Source organism: Oreochromis aureus, linkage group 14 (assembly GCF_013358895.1).
Source record: "Oreochromis aureus strain Israel breed Guangdong linkage group 14, ZZ_aureus, whole genome shotgun sequence".
NCBI lineage: Eukaryota > Metazoa > Chordata > Actinopteri > Cichliformes > Cichlidae > Oreochromis > Oreochromis aureus.
This window is the reverse complement of record NC_052955.1, coordinates 22,662,644-22,684,592: the sequence shown is the minus strand read 5'-3', so window position 1 is coordinate 22,684,592 and position 21,949 is coordinate 22,662,644. Positions and strand designations below refer to the sequence as shown.

General features: G+C 45.5%; 1 protein-coding gene across 1 annotated transcript in view; it reads left to right on the top strand.

Annotated features, from left to right (window-relative positions):
• LOC120443642 (rho guanine nucleotide exchange factor 17-like) overlaps positions 1–21,949 on the top strand; it is a 65,808-nt gene continuing 43,859 nt past the window's right edge. Inside the window, exons 1-2 of the mRNA XM_039622698.1 lie at positions 1–289; positions 424–5,809. Of these exons, the coding sequence (XP_039478632.1) occupies positions 530–5,809 (5,280 nt within the window). The 5' untranslated portion in view covers positions 1–289; positions 424–529. The remainder of the gene's footprint in view (positions 290–423; positions 5,810–21,949) is intronic.

Below are 21,949 nucleotides of genomic sequence, written 5' to 3'. Positions count from 1 at the left end.
CCCAGCCACCCCCCTCTCTGCCTCTATCTCAGGCATTTACATGCAAAAAAACAACATAAGTCACGGAAAAGCAAATCATGCCAAAACAGGGAGTCCATAAACAGTTTGGGGATTAATAGGGAATGATGCGCAGGGCCCGTGCCTGGCGATGGGCACACGTTTAGAAACAGTGAGAGGAAAACAATGGAGAAGTTGTGTTTGTGAAGATTTGGGGCCAAAGAAGAAGAAGAAAAAAAACTTGTATCGCTTTCTCTCTTGGCACGGATGCGGTTTCGGGAATCGACAACATGTAAGTTTTTGATAAGAGGGCAGCACTCACCTACTTTACTCACTGAACACTTTATTTATCACCTAACTAGCCTCGTTACAGAGCAATATTAAGCTTTGCCAGCACTGATTTTTCCCCCTTTTTCTTGCTGTTAGGTTAAACTGCAGATGGACCACAACTAAGAAAAGGTGCTTGGATGTGTAACAGCTACCCGTGGAGTTGCCAATGCGTGTGTGAGAGCCGTAACAAAAGACATGAACAATGGCAGAAAGCGAGGAGAAGAATGCGGCTGTGTATCGCAGCGTCTCTTTCAGAAAGCTGGGGTCCTGGGACGCCACCAGGAGGGAAGAGCAGCCACACAAATCAGGGGATTTGGAGGCAGTTGGCGTTGCCCTTCCCCCGGAGCCCAGCAAAGCAGAGCAGCCCTTGACGACGCGTAATGTCAGTGTGTCAAGAAAAGTTTCCAAAATCTCTGCCACCACCGCCAGCCTCCTAACCGCAGAGCCAAAGAGAGGCTCTCCCACTCTTCTCTCCTTCATTTCTCCATCCATCCGGGAGCTGACTGAGAAGTTCAGCAACAGCAGCAGCAGGAGGAGTAACAGCAGCGGCTCCGCCAGGACGCACACAGCCTCGCCGGGAGACTGTGCAGCGAACACGCGGGGGAGCAGCACTTTTCCCCGGGCCCGAGGCTCCAGGAGTGACGGGGTTCCACCTGGGAAAACTTTTCATGAGGACAGCGGCGGTGTTGGTGGTGGATATTTCCAGGATAGTGACAGCGCAACAGCAGAGCCTCTTTCAGACAACAAAGCGCTGAAGTTTCACTCGGGCACCGACTCTGTGTCAGGCTCAGACTCGGACAGGAAAAGCGACAAGCGGATTTTTAGAAGTTTATCAAGCGACAGCGGCGGCAAGTCGGGTAAGAGAGACTATTCCCAGATTAATGCACCTCCTTCTGAGCTCACAAAGACTTTGACTCCAGATGAAGAGGAGGATGTTAGCAGTAGAGGGGTTCCTCCACCCTGCAAAGCCCACAGAAGTTATCACGCCACACACTACACTGACTTTCTCCCTCTGCACTCTGACAAGTGGCCCAGTGTTACTAAAATTAGACAGCTGTTTGATGAGAGGCAAAGCAAGCCTTTGCAGCAGGGCAAAACTGTTGAAGCTTGTGAGGATTTAAAGGCAGCTGGCCGAGGCCATCTGCAGGAGCTCACCTGCAGCTCCGAGAGACACAGACTGTGTCCCTGCAGCTCAGCTAATGAAGGCTGTGACCTGCCCTTTCATGACAAGTGCCTAGCTGGAGTACAGAGCAGAGAGAGTGGTGCTGCTAAAGAGACTTTGACGTATGGTTTGCACTTTTACTCCAAATCCGATCACCATCGGCACTCAAATGATGAGGAGGCAGACGTAGAGGCAAGCAGTCAGAGTAACAGAGTGTCTGGAAGAAACACTTCTGGTAGCAGTTGTGGTCGCTACCACGGGGTTAAATCATCTCCATACAGATCTCATAGTCCCAGCACTGAGGCGGCGGCTCAGGCCCCCAGAGCGACAGGATTGACATCTGACCCTAACCCTGACCTTCAACCCTGTCCTGCTTCGTCTCGGAGTCAATCGGAGAGCTCAGACACCACCTCCTGCTCCTCCTCTCTTCACCAGCCGACAGCGAGGGAGAGAAGGGATAGACAGGGGGTCGGGCTGCCCAGGGATAGTTTACATTCCTTACATAGCTCCTCTAGAGCTCCAGCCCCCTCCGCCTCCTCTCCCTCTGCTCCAGCTCCAGATAAAGCCATTACCGCCTCCTCCTTCTCCTCCTCCTCCACTGTAGCTCCCTCCACTGAGTTAACACACCCAGCGAAAGTTGCTTCTCCCCTCAGCTCCCGCTGGAGGTTTAGCTCTGGAGACGAAGAGGAGGAGCAGACCAGGAGAAAAAGAGGAGGCAGTTGGAGTGCTTCTTATAAGCCCTCTCCGTCTGTCTCCTACCGAGCAGGAGAGAGGGGTGACACAGAGCGAGGAGGCAGCTATTTATCCCGCAGTAAAAATGGCTGGTGGGGCACAAAGGCCATTGGCAGGTCTTCAGGCAGCGAGGAGGACAGTCCTGGTTCTTTAGGCCCTCACTGCCGAGAGGCAGTCCGCCGGCGCTCGCTGAGAAAGAAGAAGAAAGTCAGCGGGGGTGCTCTAATAACAGGCCGTGATGACTACGATGATCATGATGGCGAATCAGAAGACAGTGACAGTGATGCGGCCGTGACGATGGAGCACCTAGAGAGGCAGCACCAGCAAAACACAGGAGGGGAATTTGGGGGGGCGGTAACCCGGAGCCACACGGCACGAGAACCCAGCAGTCACAGAGCCAGGGTGCAGCAGTGGGAGCGCATCACCTCACCTGTGACCTCAGTGACGCTCCCGGGTGTGTCGCGAGTGTCAAAGGTCAGCATACCCCCATTTCTGTCCAGCCCTGGCGAGTCACGTTGCAGCAGCCGGTACTCCAGCACTGAGACGCTGAAAGAGGAGGACTTGGCTGGCTGTGCCAACCGTGCAGCTAATGTGTTGTTTAATGCGAGGGGAGCAGAAGGTAGCACTAGTAGAGCGGCGGCGTCTTCCGTGTTGAGTAAAACTTACCATGGGAATTTTACCATGTACCGCTCCCCGAGCTTCGGCCACGGGGACAACTTCTCCCGCGCCCCTGTGCGTGTGCGCCCCAAGATTGTGCCAACTGTAACATCGTTGCCTAGTGCACCTGCCAGAGAAAGTGGGTTATCTTCAGGGAAGAGAGGTGGTGAGAGTGTGGGATTAAGGAAAATAACAGCAGGGGGTAGGGTCAGTGATAATGAGAAACACCAGATATCCACATCCAACCCTGATATCACCTCAGAAACTATGACGCTCTTAAGCTTTCTCAAATCTGACCTGCCGGGCCTGAGGGTGCATAAATCAAGTGGAGGGGATAGATCAGGGGTTGGGGAGGGGTCATCATCAGTGTATAGAATGGGTTCAGGGGCTCACGGTGGGACCCTGCTATCTTTGGGGCGCCGCCCGTCTCTCAAAGACCTGACAGCCACTTTGCGGCGTGCAAAATCCTTTACTTATTCAGACAAACCTGCTCCTGCCACCAGGTGTTACTTGACAAGCGGCCCCACAAAGAGGAGCTCCTCTGAGCAGCGGCTTGATTCGGATGGAGAGAGCAGTGGAGGGAGGGTGGTGGTGTCAGACAGGGAAGTAGAAAGTGACGGGGGAGATTTTAGGGTTGGGAGAGGGCGCAGAATGAGGGATTATGGATTTGATGGTGATTTTGATGATGATGAAGCGATGCCAGTGCAAGACATGTATGTGCAGGAAGCCAGACAGGTCATTAGAGATATCTGCCAGATGAGCACGAGGGAAGATGATGACGACGATTGTGTAGCTGTAAGAGGAAGTGACAGTATTTCTAGGGCTGAATGTTTGAAGTTTAAGAAAACAATCGAGGAGAAGGAGAAGGCCGGGGAGGGCATAAAGGATGAGGCAAGGAGAGATCAAGGGGCTGAGTTTGAGAGCACAAAAGACAAGGATAAACATAAGAGGGAGAGTGAGAACAAGGTGAGGGAGAGGGATGAGAGAGATAAACAAAGTATGCAGATGGAAAAGCTAAACAGCAGGGGCACAGACTACTGGGAGAAGTCAAAGAGACAGAGTGGAGAGCTGGAGAGAGCTACGCTGAAGGGTGATTCGGATGAAAGCATGTTCTACGACCGCTCTGTGGATGAACTTTCGGGCCCTGAGTCGAGTTTAACAGATGAAGGGATTGTGACGGAGCCTGAGACGGGCCCCGGTGACCCCTCGGATAGGTCATATTTGGGCTCAGAAGGGGTCGATTTGGGGTCAAGAATAGCATGGGATGTGCTAGAGCAGCCGGTCACTGTATGGAAGCAGTCTGCTCTCCATGAGGCGGACGGGTTTAAGCAGGAGGGAGAAAAGATCACAGAGAACAGCTTGAGCTGTGTAAATCGTCTGAATGAGGTGAGCGCGCCTCGCACTATGCCTCTTCCTGCCCGTGTGGCTGAGAATGACAGCTTTGTCACAGAGCAGAACACCGCTGCTGGTATCGCCAACGTCAGTGAGGGGATCCACGGTAACAGTGCCGTGTCGCAGGGGTCAGCAGCCACTGCGGGAGGAGGGGGAGGATCTGAAACCCCCGCAACCCCGAACGCTGTCCGTCGAAGGCGCAAATTCTCCCCCTCTGGTAACGCGGGCTCTGATTCCAGTAATGGCAGCAATGCAGAGTCAACAACAGGATCAGCTGTGGGAAATGGGGAGTCTACAGTCTACCGCTCTCTCAGTGACCCCATGCCTCAGCGGCGCTGTTCTGTGGCAGAAGAGGGGAACAACAACTTTTCTTCTGTGGACAGCAACCTGTTAGGATCCCTGTCTGTCAAAGGTGGAGGGGGAGGTGCTCCAGAAGCCTCTGCTGTGGGCACGCTGTCAGAATATAAGGGCAGCGTAGCCAGTGACCTGTCAGTTTGCAGTGATGGCGGGCTCCGTGATGACGCCATTCGGGATTACAGTGGGGTGATCAGGAACATTGTGGCTGAGCCAGGTGCGATGGACAGACTGATGGCAGATGAGCACAGCAATGGCAAAGCCCCCAAGAAGAAGTCATTCAGTGACCCCAGTCGCCGTAGTGATGCCCCTTTTATTTCTCAAAATGACCCTCAGTGCAGAGGTCAGACTGGCAGCACTCACCCAATCAGTGAGCTGGAGCACCCGGGCCAGATTCCACCTTCCAGCAGCGAGCCAATCCTGAGCGAGCAGAGAGAGGAACTGTGGGAACCCGAAGTTAAACCTAAGCATGCGCATCTGCATCAGCAGCCGAATGGCAGTAATAAAGTCACAAAGGCTCGCTCCCTGTCGGAAAGCACCCCTCCCTCTGAATACCACGATGATGAAGATGGTGATGTCATAGACCAAGGTGAAGAGGACGAGGTGCAGAAGTTTAACTTTGACCTTAAACTAGCCGGAGCTCTGTCTCCCAGAATGAATCGTCGGCCCACCAGAAAACGTCCAAACAGGTTGATGTTCTCCCCTCCTGAGGATCCATTTGAGCCGGCGGAGCTGGGCTCAGAGGGGCGCGAGAACCGCAGCGACCAAACCAAGCTCGCATCTCCTCTTTCCCCACTGCCACTGCAGTCCAAACCCAAAACCATACCCAAGCATGCCCGCCACACCAGCGAGCCCACCACCTTCATCCCCATCTCCCCACCTCCACAACTCCAGCCCCTCAAGGAGGTAGACTTTGCTGTCCGATCCACTACAGAACCCCCGCCCGGAAGCAGGCCTTCAGGAGATGAGGCCCCTTCGCTGGAGGATGTGACGCAGAAATACATCCTTGATCTGAGCACTTCTGAAAGGGACCCCGAGGGCCCAGGAGCGCTTTCAGCACACTGCGCAGTGTCAGCTTCAGAGGGACCCAGCGAGATCAGCCCCACTGGAGTGGCAGAAGCCGGACCACAGAAGAAGGAAGACGCTCCATCTGCGCCCACGCCACAGAGAGCCAAGCCTAAAGTGGTGAGTCACCTTTTATTCATGGATTTTCTCTTTTTTACCTGACATCTTTGAGTTTGGATGATTTAACCTCAAATGCTCATCTACTTCCCTGAACAATTATATAAATGTGCCATTGTTAGCTGCAAAAAAGAAGCCATGAACACCACACCCAGTATTACACACAGACACACACTTTCAATTTTTATGTTTCAAAATTGGAGGTTTCACTGTTACTCGAGGTAGCACAGATGTAGCGTGAGAAATGTTTGGTAGAATATTGAACATTTATTTTCTAGTTCCACCAGTCTTGTAAGAGCTTCTCCTGTTGCTTTTGTTAGCATCGCATTGCTGGATTGCTCTCACAGTTGTGCAGCTGCACCCAGTGCCTGTGTGTATCTCTGCTTTTATGAAGCACTTTCATTCGGTAGACCCGTATGGCTAGTTTCGGAGCACGTTTGGACGCAGGCCTTACAATACAGAAGCCATTATAGGCCGAGCTGTGTTTAAACAAACATCAGAGGATGTTATTAGTTTGATTAAACGGATTGCAGACAAAGGGCATTAAGGAATGGACTGAAGCCCGCCGAGTCTGTTTTCGTTTATTTGTTTCATCCAGTTTCGATTGTCTCCGTGCCAGAATCATAGAGAGGGGATGTAATAAACAGTTCTCCCAAACACAGACTGGGTTTATGCGTGTGGATGTTTGATGTAATGTTACATTTGCTTATTGCTGTCTAAACACCGGGAGAGACAGTCTGTCTTGTTGTATCATTGGAATATAAAGGTTGCTAACTGTCAAGAGAGACTGTCGAGAAACTGAAGAGAACATGGGAAAGCCTTAAAGAAAAATGGTACTTATATGGAGCTTTTCTACTCATTTTGAGTAGACAATTTAAAGGTAGCTGTGTGTGTGTGTCACTGATTGCCATGCATGGCTGCTCTTGCTTAGAGCACACCTCATGGAGTCTGAGGCCTGGAAGGACAGGAAGGTGCAGACCTAACGTCCAAGACTTCAGTTTTCTTACATCATCAGCTGCTTTTGTTTATCATAGCAACTGTTCTGCAGCCCCGCGCTTGTGTCCCGGTTAGCGTGGTTGTGGTTACTTGTGATTTGTCGCTGTGTCTGTGCTTCAGGAATCTGAGCCTTGTTGTTTTTATTTGGTCAAAACAAACAATTATGTAGCTTTGCGTGCCGCTCCACGGCTTCAGCATCCAGTCCGCGGGGCTGTTTTTGGTTTCACTGATAATAATATTTGCATCAGTTACGTTTGCTCTTCATTTGTTTGCAATTGATTGTCCTTAGTGACAGCAGCAGTAGCTGGCGAGGGACCCTCATCGGGCAGGAAATGGGTTTAGGGAAAAGGGAAGTTGTTGCAGTAACTGAAGGGTTTGATGACTTCCAGCAGTACTGGCTATGTGCATGCAATTGTGTCCGGTGCGCTCTTATTTATGTGTCGCCCGCGTGTGTATAAAACTGGTTTCCTCTTTATCCTCTTTAGTCATACTGCTGTGTATGTGTGAGCCCATGCATGTTGTTCATCTGGACTATATCAGTGCCTCTTTTTTGCTCCAAATCTTCAGAGCATAGACTTTTGCCAGGTGACTGTGTTTAGGGTCCTGCAGCACTGGTGCTCTGTGTGTGTGTGTGTGAGAGAGAGAGAGATTTGGACTGAATGTAATAACAACAGTGCCAAGCTAAAATGGATCGCAGGCAAGTTCCTAAAGCGAGGGAGGGATGAAGAACGGGAGGAAGATGTTGCAGGGAGAGGGAGCGTTTTTCTTTCCTTTTCTGGAGACATGGCTTATTTCAGCCATGGTGCAGTTTCCTGACATCAAAATCTCCCATTAATTTCTGTTGTTTTTCCTCTCCTCCTCCTCCTCCTCCCGTGCCCCTTTGCATCATTCCAGTCCCCATTTCTTCTCCCGTCCTCATCCAGATGTTGCCAATCATAGCTGTTTTCTTTTCTCCACGCTGCATTTCTACTTTATACCCTCACCCCATCTCCACTTATCTTTTTTTAATGCCAATTCTCCTATATTTCTACCTCCTGTTATTTCATCCTTCGCTGCTCTGTCTCTCCGTGTCTCTCTGGAACATTGCACCGAAGTGAGGTCATAACGTTTTGTCTTGGTGCACGGCAGGCAGGCGAGCCAAGTGTCAGGTAGAGAGAGACGGAGAGAGAAAGGCAGGGAGCAAAAAAAGGAGAGAGTTGGAAGGAAACTTTCTGGTTTTAAAAAAAGTTACAGGATCAAAATAGAACAGGGAGAGGGAGCTGAAATGGAGGGAAGGAAGGGAGGCGGGGGGAGTGAAGGAATGAGAGGTAATGGGAGCAGATGGTAGGAAAAGGCTGGTTTATTGTTGAACCAGAGGTGAGTAAAATGTAAAATCTTAATATAACCATTAGCTTTTTTTTTTCTTCTCTAAAGTTTACATGTTTGACAAACGTTTAGATCCTCAGACTCAAAGTGCCTGGGGAAAAATCTTATTAATATTTATGCAGATGTCCAGACTTTCATGTAAGGCAGTGCTATGAGAGAATTTTGACCAACATGTTTAATATTATGTTGACAGATATTAATTTTATGGCTGAAACTGAACATGTTTGATCATGCATTGGTAAAGTCCTTCATTAAATGTTTGGAAAAAGTAACCACAGCTTACCCAATGTGGGTAAAATTCATATTTCTCTGGTATAGAGTAGCACTTTATAGGTCAGATGAGGCATAAATATTGTCTTTGCCTCCAAGAGATGCGTTGTAAGTCCTCCTGGATGTGTGTGTGTGTGTGTGTGTGTGTGTTTCCCCTACAGCTGCAGTAGTTTTCACTTTAACAGGCAGCAGGAATGCGGCCCATCTTCCCTTTGCTTCATGTTGCATAACCGTCTTTAACTTTCCCAAAAGAGCTGCACACTGGTCATGTGGGCCGGCTATTAGAAGGCTTCTGTAGTATCATTTAGGTTGTAGGTACTCGTCATTATGCGTTGAGCAATTTAAAGCCCCAAAGTCAGTTTTGGCCAGTAATTAAATGCTGTTTGGTGCGTGTAATCAGACAAATTACAGTCTGGACTCAAAAGGATGCCAACCCCAAATCGTTCATGCTTCTGTGTACTTCTTGCACATCATGGACAGATCTTACTTGTTCCGCGATTCACTGTGGCGTGAAATACATTTCTTAACTCTTATGTTCATTCTTATCCTATTGATGAGGCCAGCCAAGTTTATAGAGGAAATGGGTTTTTGAGGTAATGGGAGAAGCAAGTGAGGGCAGGATATATAGTAAGAGAGAAGGAAAGAGGCATAGAGATTGGTTTGTGCTCCGCTCTCCATGGATTAGGTTTAAAAGCACAGTGTTTATAACTCCAGATTTATGACCGACTTTGTTTTATCAGGCCACCCACATGGAATCTAATACTCTCCCTCTGACGGATCTTTTTCTTGGACTATTCCCACTTATAGGTTTTACTTCAGACAGCCAAAAAAACAAAACCAAAACATTTTTTTTTGTCTTTTTACACCTGGAATATTATTATGAACTCACAAATAAAGGACGGGTGCCTGCATGTTATCACAAATCAGAGATGTTTTCAGTCAGCACTGAATCATAGATAAACTGGAGTAACCCAAGCCTCCTGCTGCTGTTATCTACCGTTTGAGTTATCAAGCATAGTCATAGGTGAGAGGAGTGGCACCTGGTGTGGTCTTCTGCTGCTGTAGCCCATCTGTTTCTAGGTTTGATGTGTTGTGCATTCAAAGATGCTCTTCTGCATCACTGGTGGTTGTTTGACTTACTGTTCATTTCCTGTTAGCTCGAAGTAGTCTGGTCATTTTGACTTCCAGCATTAACCAAGCTATTTAACTCAGAGAACTGCTGCTCACAGGATATTTTCTCCTTTCTCTGTAAACTCCAGAGATGACTCTGAGGGAAATGTAGATTAACAGTTTCTTAAATACTCGGACCAACAACCATGCCACATTTAAAGTATCTTAAGTTACTCCAGCAGGTCTCTTTGAGTGTGTCTGCATACTCAGATGTTGCTACGTGATTGGCTGATTAAATATTTGTGCTTACAAGCAGTTGAACAGGTGAGTGTATAATGAAGTGTTTTCTATCAACTACAAAATGTGCAATCCAAATCATTTACACTGTGATCAATGGAGAAGAAGGAGCTTATCCAATGTGCAGCTTTCTTTGAAACCACACTTAAAAGTAAAGGGAAAGGTCAGCTCCATATACACACAGAGGATATTGTGTGGGTGCAAGAGGGTTTGTTTTTTGATATGCAAAGGTCAGCAGAGGTTTAGCGGGGTCCAAAAAGTGCTGGCTGCTGAGAGAGAGGTAAAAAAGTATCGGAGAGATGAAAGGGTGAAGATATGGCTTGTGCTGCCCAAATGACCCAAAGACTCTGGAGATGAGAGGGAAGCGGTGGGATGAATCAAAAGATCAAAAGGTTGTCTGCTGATATCTGTGGCATCAGTGACACATGGGAAGCTTCCAACTTTATGTGGGTGGAGTTGGAAAACAAATCCCGAGAGGTTAAGCCTAAAAAGATAATTATGGAACCATGATACTGACGCAAGTGTGGTTTGATTAAATAAAGGAAATATACTGGCATGTCTATTGTGTAGTTTTTACTTGGTAGGTAGATCAAGTGTCTCAAGTATAACCAGTAAGTAAAAGGAATGTTGGGCTTGATCCTTAATGGCTCTTCTTCTTAAAGCCTCAAGACTGCAGAGAACATGTCCCCATTCTCTAACTAGTAATTTTAATCAATAACTAGGAGTAGCTCACTGGGTATAGTTTGTTCATCTATATAAAACAATATAGATTACATTATCTCTGCAGTAATCCTTTGGGTGGAAAACATTTAGGTGTGATACTACTTTCACATTTGCATGATAGCATTAGTATAGAGCCAGCAGCTGGTCAGCTTAATAAAAACACTCAAAAGCAATGAAAAAACTAGCCTAGTGCTGTTTGACCTGCTGAGGTTCAAACTGGGCGTCAGAATGGGAAGGTGATTTAAGTAATATTGAGTGTGGCATGGTTGCTGGTGAAAAATGGGAAGGTTTGATTATTTCAGAAACTGCCGATTTACTGGGATTTTCCCACGCAGCCACACATCTTTGGGGTTTACAGAGAATGGTCCAAAAAAGAGAAAATATCCAGTGAGTGGCAGTTCTCTGGGTGAAAATGCCTTATTGATGCCAGAGGTCAGAGGAGAATGTCCAGACTGTTTTGAGCTGATAGGAAGTCAACAATAACCACTTGTTATAAGTTTGGTATTGCAGAAGACCATCTCTAAATGGGATTGTTGCACAACCTCGAAGCAGAAGGGCTACAGCAGCAGAAGATCACTTCTGTCAGCTAAGGATGGGAAATTAAGGCTACAGTTCACAAAGGCTCGCCAAAATTGGACAACAGAAGATTAAAAAAATGTTGTCTGGTTTTACGAGTCTTGATTTCTGCTGGTCATAAAGGAATAAACAAGGCCAAAAACAATACTCAGGTATGCTGAGCAGTTTAAACTATGCTCATTTAATAATAACAAATCTGAAAATATCCTCCTCACTATTACACAACCAGCAGCTTGCACTCTTGATGCAAGCCAGGATGGGGTGCAAACAACAAGAAAACATGAATCCATCCTGGGTATTGTTGCTGGCCATGTTCATTCCTTTTTGACCACAGTGTACCAATCTTCTAATGGTTGCTTCCAGCAGGATAACTCACCGTGTCACAAAGGTCAGATCATCTAATAAGGATTTCTTGAACATGGCAATGAGTTCACTGTATTCAAATGGCTTCCACAGGCAACAGAAATCAATCCAATACAGCACCTTTGGGATGTTCATGGGAGATGCACATCACTGCTGACAAATCTGCAGCAACCGTGTGATGCTGTCACATCAGTATGGACCAAAATATCTGCAGGATGTTTCCAGCACCTTGTTGAATCCATGCAATGCCAAATTAATGCAGCTCTGAAGGCAAAAGGGGACAAACCTGGGACTAGCGAGGTGTGGCCATTATAATGAAAAAACTGAAATTTAATTTGTTAAACTTGGAGCTTTAAAAGTAAGCTTAGAGGCCGATTTGGTTGCCTTTTTGTTACAGAGCTGTGCTGTTTACTGTAGCTTCTAATTAAGCCTGTATTTTCAATTCAGATGTATTTATATGGCACTAAATCACAACAGCAGACACTTTCTACTGTAAGGTAAAGACCTACAGTATTCAACGACCCCCTGTGAGGAAGGACTTTTTGAGAGTGGAAAAGAAAAACTCCCTTTTAACAGGAAGAAACCTCCAGGGAAAGGAAAGAAAAGTCTATAGGGAGATGGGACACAGCACAGACTAAAGGAGAGACACAGGCAAGAATACTCTTTTCTCCTTCTCAGCAAGACCGTAGTTAACTGTCCAAAATACCATTTCCTTTTGTATTTGGTCTTCTCTTGGATTAGTGATTAGTTGTCTTTTTGTTGGCGTTGTTACACAAAAAACTGCCAACATGATGTTGATTAAACTTGGTAAAAAGATGAAGAGAGAAAAAAAACCTGTAAATTTGGTCACTGGCCTCAGATGTGATCTCAGTGGAATCTTTCTTGTTCTAAAATGGATTAAACAAGCTCAGCACACACAGTCCATGCTTTGCTTGGACTGCAGTAACTAATTCTAGGTTAACATCCATGGACTAGATAGCATGTGAATAATGAAGCTTTTCAAAAGATGCTTGTGAGCAATAAAAAATAAATAAATACATAAACCTCACTGACATGTAGTGTCACAGCAAAGAAATCCCAACATGAGGCTCCATCTGGGTTCTCACAGTGGGGAAAAAACATCTGTGGGAAAAACGGTTCAGATGTCTTTGCCCTCGGTTGTTGACGGTTGCAATATGCTTTGAAAATCTTCAACTTTCCCTTTTAAGGAGGGTGGCTGTCTGTTTCTTTTTCACAATAGCCCACCATTAAAGTTCAAACTTGTGAACGGTGGCTGTCTTTTCTTTCTCTTTGTTCCCACTTGCTCTCCTCTTTACTGTCTCTTTCTAACTCGCTCCTCTCTCGGTTGGTGTGGATCCACCCAGTGTAATTACAGAGCAGTTTGCTTATGTAAGGAAAGCCTCTTCTGAAACAGCACTTTCTGACAGAGTTGCTATTTCAGCTTTTTTGTGTGTGCATGGGCAGATTTCGACATACTGAAACGTGCTTTTTGTCTCGACATAAATGTCCAGATTCCAGTTTGACCCGGTTCTTATACCACTCAGAAAATGGGTCAGACTCTTTAAGATAACCGTATGAGCTATGTCTCATATGAGTTGGTCTTCTCTATGGTTTTCTGTCTGAGTCACATATATCTGCAGACCATGTGGCCTCGAAGCTCTCTAAGATGCAAATTCAGGTTTTCAGCTTGTTGATGATTCACCTAATGTGGGGTTTACTACACTACTAGCTCCCATGTGCCTGAGTGAAATAGCCTGAGGCTAACAAAGCTAAAAAAGGTCCTGTGAAGAATACCTGGGGAAAAAAATCCATTGTAGCTCAACAGAAATGAGTTAGTGACAACGGAGATTATGTCCTTTAGTTGTGTCTGCTTTAACTTTAGCAGTCTGGGCACCACAGCGCAGGGTGAACATTAAAGCAAGAGCTAAGACATTAAAAATAAGGCCTCAGTCTGACAGGCCTAGCAAACCAATCGGATTCTGGTTGCTGTGGGAAAAATGTGTATTCCTTTGGATGAGAGCTGAATGAAAGCTCTGTTTTTTGTTCAGTGGAGAGTAAACCATGAAACTTGCATTGTGAGTGGTTATATTATTGTGTATGTATGCTCCAGCATTGGTTTGTGTGTGTGTGTGTGCATGTTGCTCTCAACTTCCAGTGACCTCCTGTATGTCTTGTCTTGTCACTCGCACAATAGTATGACTGTGCGATGTCTAACATGGCATACTTCGCAGCGTGGTTGGACACACAGTCAGTCGTATACAGCGTCTAGGCCTCGGCCTAACTGTGGGCTGACTTGGCTGTTCATTTCCATTGTCCCACCCTGGGGAAACATGACATTCCCATTCCTCCCTTCTCTGCTTCTGTCCTTATCTTATGGCATCAGTCCGCCGGTTTGGCTCATGCTCTAGCTGTCAGTTAAGAAACACTCTTGAAAATGGGAAAGGGAGACGCTGGAAGTGTCGGAGCGCTGTTCCCGAGTGGCTGGTCGGTTCCCGGATTAAGGCGCAGGGTGAGGAGGAAGATGATTGGAAAAGAGAAAAGGGAGCGGCCAAAGACGCCTCAAAGGCAGGTGGAGTTGTTTTATGTTTTGTTTTTTCCGCAGAGTCACATTTGTTTTTGATGTTTTCCCTGAAGATGGAGTGAATTTAGTTATGATGATTAATGAATGTAATCAGGTAGAAGGCTTTGACATTTTTGAGTAAAACTTAAAAAAATTAGAGTAAAAGTATTCCACTGTTTGTGTGTGTGGATCGTACACTGCTGAATCACAGGTTTTGTATCTTGTAACTTAAGCTCTGCGCTGCTGTCATTGTATTACCTCATCAGTGAAATCACCCCCTTTGAGGTGGACTCCATCACTGTGGTTCCCTCTGGTGTCCCATCATCATCTGCAGCATGGTGATGGCATCGCTGTAGCATTTTTAATATAATTCGTGTGCGTTTGAGGCTTTCGTGATCAGATTAATGCAACTTTTATCACAGCATCAGAGCTGATCCGGTCACCATCTGCCTGTTAGTGCACCTTCACTTCACCTCTCGCGCTGAGGTTAATAAATACTCAGATTGCCTTATTGGAGGAGCTTAAAGCATGGCTTGCAGGGCTAGGAGCCATTTACAGCATTTTGTTTACAGTCTTCATAACATATTGTGTTTTCACAGGTACCGCTTAGTGTGTGTATGGATTTTTGAGTTTTCATAGTCAGTCCAAGGGATCAAAAGATTGACTCAAACGCTTTATTTTATGAAGATGATGCATTAAAGAAGTCACTGATGACTATTTTAGGCCCTTTTTTCCTAATTAAAAGAAAGTCCTGAGGAGGTGACCTGTGTTGTTTCTTCAACCCCCCGCATAGGTGAGAGGTTGGGTCTGGCCACCGGCAACCTTTGTACTTAAGTAAAACATTTAGTCCCAAGATGAGTTCTCACCAAGCTGTGAGTCATCCTGAAAATATGTTGACCTTACCTCAGCTGAACTTGTGAGAGAGACAGAAAGAAACATAAGCATGGAGATAATGTGCGTGCATGCTTTCACGCCTGCGTGTGTTTATCTCACACACTAAACTGAGTTTAGCACAACAAGCTCAGACGAACACAGAGCTATCAGTGTCCATCGCAGTCAGTGATTTCTACATGTTTGTGCACCTTTTTTCTTTTATAATGAAGTGGAAACAGCAGCTCCCTGCTCATGGTTCCCTTTCATAGGAAGTATCTCTGTAGGTGGCGTGATCCTGACCCAGTGCTGTAAGGAAAGTCTGATGTGTACAAGCTCAACAGGAATGGAGACGACACAGTCCCCTATGGAGCTCCTGTACCGTGCATCACCAAACCAGACAGAGCGCTTCCTGGTCTCGCCTGTCCATCAGCTAGTCAGTAATCCATGAGGTGGTGGATGTGTTTCCTGTAGCTTCTCTCTCAGTAGCAGCAGCTGGATTGTGCCAAGTGCACTTAAGAAATCAAAGAGGGTGAAGAAATCATAGGAGAGTGGCCATTAAAGTGAGACACAGTCTCAGTTCCCTGCATCTTCCTGCCCCTGCTGTGCATCGTTTCAATGCCGTAAACAGAGAATCACAGTTCTTGCTTGTGTCTTGCATTTCCACCTCCATATCTTTCTTCTTGGCCTCCACTACAGTAACTTTACATGATGCACAGTTTAAAAACATCCATTTTTATCCAATGGAAGACGCCTCCTTCAAAGCCAGTCATCTGATTGGTTGCCTATCACAGACAGAAGATTTCCTGCGTTAACAGGAAAAGTTTCAGACATTGAGGTCAGTGTTTGTTTGATTGGGCCAAGAGCTCTAAGTGCTGATTTGTTTTTTACACTTGGCCCTGCATGATGTCGACAGGAGCGGTGATACCTGATCTGGCGTAAAGCAAGAAAATAAAGAAAGGAGGAGAGATATCTCTTCTGAGTCAGAGCTTCATTTGGGCATGAACCCTGTTGTTTATTTAATGCACTTGGATCAAAACAAATACCATCAAAAGATTCCAGAAATACCAGACACACTCGGTGCTTGTGGAACCAGCGTCCTAAAACCAAATGTCCAAACTGAAACTGGCATGCTGTTCTTGCCAAACCTTGCTTACAACCCTGCTGAATTATTAAATTTAAGTCCTGTGGTTAAGTGTGCCTGTGTGTGTGTGTGTGAGTGCTGACCTGCTGTCCCTTGGCTGTCGCTCACATTCATCCAGCAGCGTGGAAATTTTGCCAGATATAACAGCAGCAGTAATCACACGGCAGTGATGAAGGTTAATGATGATGACTGCCATTTATCTGCAGATTGAAGGAATGCGAGTGTGTGTGTTCGTGCGTGCATCTGTCCCCAAACGTTTGTTTGAAGGACTCACACAAAGCCCCCATCATCCAGTGACAGCTAGGGGGTTGTGGGTAATCGGGTCTGTTTGTCCTGAAACAATGTAGTCCTTCTTCGCTCCTCAATAGGCTTCTTATTTTCAGCGAGGCCTCAACATTTCCCCTGTTCAAACATTTTATTCGGCAGTTGGCATTTCGGTTCTGTGGTTCTGAAATGTTATTGTGAAGGGAGGAGAGAAATTAACCATTTTTCTCATGGGGTTTAAAAGAGCTCTTATTAAACATTACTGGTAAGCATAAATGTCCGGCCAGGACTAAATCTTGGTGCCTGATTTGCAGTGTGATAAAACAGCAGGATTTTGGCAACGTGGATGCATTAAAAACAAGCCTATAGTAAAATTAAGGATCCAAACCCAAAGTTTAATAACCACAGTTCAAATGAGAACCACTTCATTTTACACACTCATTATTGTAGTTGTTCTGATTTTGTTGCACTTTTCTTTTTTCTTTTCTTGATCTGTCACGTCTTTGCTTTCTCATTCATCATTTTACTTCACTGAAAAGTTACAAGGTTGTAACTAAAGGCTGAAGCAGCAAAACCTTTATGATAAGAAGATGACAACGCCCTAAAAATAGCTCATAATCTCACCCTGGATTAAAAAAAGAAGAAGAAGGGAGCTGTGGATCCATGTCAGCTGCTTTAAAATAAAACATGAATCTTTCAAACATCAGGTCTGTTCACTTGTTCTGGTTATTTTCATGAAGCAATTCTCCAGCTTCCCCTTCTTTAACAACTGCTCTTTATTCAACATGTGAATTTTACATAATTTTAACAAGCCTCTTTATAGCCTGACCACTGCAGTGAACAAACACTTACCTTTACTTCTTGATGACTTCATACAGTTGCTGCTGTAGAGAAGGGCGTTAGGGCTAAGTAATGAATAAATAAATGGTTGCAAAGGCTTGTGGAAGAGCTAGCAATTAGTCTCCCATATTATGCATTTTATGTGCAGGTACAGAAGAATCAGCAGTTTGTCTGGACTTAGAGAAGAAAGGGGTTTACTCATCAGCAATTTAATTAAGATATAATATTTTTACAATAACTCAAAAAACCAAACCAAATATAATAGATAAATATGGGCTAACCCAAATCCAACATGTAGCTTAAACAAGGGAAAACTGCATCTGAAGTTTCGGTCACACAGGCCTAGACATCAGTTGGCAACTTACCGGCAACCTCCTTTCACCAAGTAAAATGTTTGGTTGTATGGATGACTCCAACTTGTCTGCAAACCCTCAACAACTACTTGCGTGGTGGAAGTGAAACTGTGAAGCATGTGACCCAAGCTGGAAATGCAGTCTGTTCACCTTTAACCCTTTAAACCGTAACCCATTGCCGGCGACAGGTTAGGTTTAGAGCAGGGGTGGGCAACTCCAGGCCTCAAGGCCCGGTGTCCTGCAGGTTTTAGATATCATCCTGGGTCAACACACCTGAATCAAATGATTAGTTCATTACCAGACCTCTGGAGAACTTCAAGACATGTTGAGGAGATAATTTAGCCATTTAAATCAGCTGTGTTGGATCAAGGACACATCTAAAACCTGGAGTTGCCCACCCCTGGTTTAAAGGGTAAAGCAGGTTGGGGTTTAAAGGGTTAAAAGTAGAAGTTACACCGTTTGAAGCGTGTTTGTTGCACAGTAAGGCGCAACTTTTACTTTGAAGGTGAATGTTCTTTGTTTCTGGAGAAGTTTTCCCATGGCTAAAGTAATAATAACGAGTGTTTGTAGAGAAGTTGGCGTCTTCCATTCAAACTATGGACAACCAAAGCAATCACAAAGAGGTTTTTAGTACAGCACATCTTTGTGACTAGTTTCAGCAACAGCAAGCAGCCTCCAGCAACCACTCACCAACTGGTTGGGGATCGCGCAGAATTCTGTAGCAACTGGAGGCTGTGAGTGTGTCGTCAGCCGTTCTCTAGGCCTGTGTTGCTGAGGCCTTAGATACACCTAAAGGTTAGAGAAGTAATGTTAGTGTGGATTAGGACCTGAAAAGATGGAAATAAAAGGCCAGCCAATATTGGTATAAGGCCTACACCACCACCTGAAGTCTCTCTGGCCAAGATCTGTGGTCTTTTTTGTGGCCCTTTGCAAAACACCATTATTAGCTTCTTGGTTTCAGTTGAGGTAACCTCTTTAAACAACACCTTTTGTTCCTTTGGTGTCAAAGGGGCGACCGTGGCTCAGGGGATTGGGAAGCACATCTGTAACCGGAAGGTTACCGGTTCGATCCCCCTGCTCTCTCTGTCCTGGTCATTGTGTCCTTGGGCAACGACCAGGACAGAGAGAGCAGGTACGAGTACCCTACCGCCTACTGGTGTTGGCCAGAGGAGCCGATGGCGCGATATGGCAGCCTCGCTTCTGTCAGCCTGCCCCAGGGCAGCTGTGGCTACAACTGTAGCTTGCCTCCACCAGTGTGTGAATGTGAGAGTGAATGAATAGTGGCATTGTAAAGCGCTTTGGGTGCCTAGAAAAGCGCTATATAAATGCAATCCGGGGTTTGTACAATGAGAATATGGAGCTCACCTCTAGCTGGTCATAAATGACTATTTGTTTAGCTCCAGTTTGATGTCAGTGAGAAATGTGACACGTGATGTTTGTTAAGTATCTGTGCTCTCCTGCTGAGAAACCATTGACCCACGGTGCATATGTAAGGTCGCTGGTTTGTCACTAGATTTCAGTATAAAACATTTTTAGCTCTCAGTCACACTTGAAAAGTTCAGTGTAATCACAGTCTATGATTTAAAACTGCTCTATCATCATATCTTCATGACTTCAGGACTTACCTTCTGGTATCGAGACATCAATGCCAAAGGATCATTTTGTATCTATTTTATTCCAACCTGTAGCAGTTGACCTCCTTGTTCATTTAAGCCACTCTAAACCCTAAAAAGCACTCAACTGATTACTATAAGCACATATTATGTCCAGTAGTGTAATATGCAGTGAAGTCATGCTACCATTTATTTTAATTTAATAGAAGTGAAGGCACTCTCGGTGTGGCAGTTTGTCATTGCAGCCACTTTCCAAAGAAGCAAAAATGCCATAGAGATTATAAATACCTTAGCTTTGCTCTCCTTCAATCAGACACAAGAAACTTCTTTTAGTCTTTATATTTAAAAAACATGCGACACTGGCTTTTAATTTGAAAAATTATGTGCAGAGGTAAAACCAACATGGATCCTTCCTTTTAAGGAGCTATTTCTTCTGTGTTATCCTGCTTGCAGGAGCCATAATTGTCTTCATTGAAAGGGCAGGGCAGGAAGTGGGTTTGGGGGAGGCATTTTTTTGACGCACGGACACACACGCGTGCACACACACACATTCTGCAGCTATAATGTATTTGTCAGAGGAAAAACGCAGAAAAGACAGAGGGAGGACTTTTTAAACTGCCAGTGCTGACATTACGAACAGTCATGCATGGAGCTGCGGTCTAATATTTTAGGGTTTGGCAATGATGAGGGTCACCCCTGTGTGTATTCTTGGTCGCCCGTGGCAACTGTGTGTATGGGCCGGGCGTGTTTTGTCATAGGAATGCGGTGACATCAGAGGGGCTAGTGTTTTTGTTTAAGAGGGGAGAAGAAAGAGGAGGGGAGAGAAAGAAGTTGAGGACGATATGAGAGGTTCTTGCACAGCTTTGTGTCGACGTACGCTCAGATGAGACTTTGTCCATCTTGCTTTCGCTCTGACCCCCGTCTCCGCCTTTCTCTTTCTTCCTCTCTCACCTCTCCCACTCTATTTTTATCCACTCTCCCACTGAGCTCACATCTGGATCTTATTGACAGAGTGAACAGCCCCTCAGCCAGAAAGGACTCTGTGTGCATGTACGAAGCATGGCAGATCTAAATATAAACACGGCTCCATTTAAAGAAGATTTGCATGGCGTATGAACATTTGTCACCAATCCAATAATGCCAAGATTGAACTTTTATCATAATAAACCCGAAATAAATTTCTCTCGACCATTTTACCAACTTAGCACAAACCAAAGTATGGGAGCTAGGTGTTGATGCTATAAGTTTGTGCTTGTAACACCAATTATACACTATCAGTTGCTCAGTAGTAATTTACATTAGGCTGAATCTCTGTTGTGGATCAGAGTTGTGGTGCCGTTATATTATCAATGTTCTCACCCTGGCAAACAGCGCCACACATCAAAAATGACGTCACATCCACTGGGGTAAGCCACACTTTGGTTTCAGTCGGTCTTGCACCTCTCAATTTTGTATCCACACCCAGGTGCCACTGCTGCTATAGCCGGGTTTAAGAAACTATTCTCGTTTATTTATATGACGTCTAAGGAGCTTGGAAAGAAAGCGACTGGGCTTCTTTAAGTTTCCTGAAGACATTTCACTTCTCATCTGAGAAGCTTCTTCAGTTCTAAAACCAAATGATGGTGTGTCCCAGGTATTTAAACCCTAGTGGGGGTTATCCCTTAAGAGGGTCATTGATCCACTATTAATCATGTGACTCACTACCATGAGCCGAAGTGACAAGAAAGGCGTGGGTCATTATCACCAGAGGTTTTTTAGTCAAACCATTGCTAGACCTTGCCTCACCCTATCACTCTCCACTGTTTGGTTTTAGACCTGAAGAAGCTTCTTGGATGAGAGGTAAAACATCCAAGAGGAAAAAAAGTCCAGTCGCTTTCTTTTCAAGCCCCTCAGTCTGCCATGACTAAAAACTACACACGTATATTTAAATGATGTTAAATTGCAACAACTGTTGCCTCAAGGCGCTCTATATTGTAAGCAAAAACCCTAAAATAATATAGAGATAACGGCAACAATCATACGGCCCCCTGTGAGCAAGCACTTGGCAAAAGTAGGAAGGAAAAACTCCCTTTTAACAGGAAGAAACCTCCAATTGAACCAGTCTCGGGGAGGGAAAGCCATCTGCCACAACCAGTAGGGGTGGTGGTGGTGAGGGGGACACACTGTGAAAGTGAGGCAGAGATTATGAATATCTAATGATGAAAAGCAGAGCAGTGTATAAAAATATAGTGAGTGAAATAAGGTCAAAGCAATGCCATCCAGAGTCAGTATCCGCTTAGACACCACGGTTATCATATCTTTGGGTCCGAATACGATGACCTCAGTTTTATCTTAATTAAGAAGCAGCACTGTTGTATAATTGGGTCACTTTTCAATGACCATTTCAATGATGAATCAGTACAGAAGCTCCGAGAGAGGGAGATGTTGGTATAGTTTGGAAAGATGCTACGTTCTGGAAAAAAAGAACTTTCATTCCTTTGCTTCTGGTTTCGGCTATTGATCCCCCTTTACCAGCGCTGATCTGAAGGCTTTATCTGAGTGGGGACAACTACCATTTAGGAGAATACCACAGTGGATACTCGCACCTTCATCAGTGGCAGAGTCACTATTTGTGAGCACCACACCCGATCCTGCGAGCATAATGGAAGCCTTAGTGGCAAAACTCATACACAAACAAAAGCAAACAAAAACAAACAAACAAAAAAAGCTCAGGCCATTCCCTTTGGGATCTCTTGGTACGCGGCACATCACAGAGTGACCGGGACACAACATGAACAGGATGTGCACAAGTCAGTGACA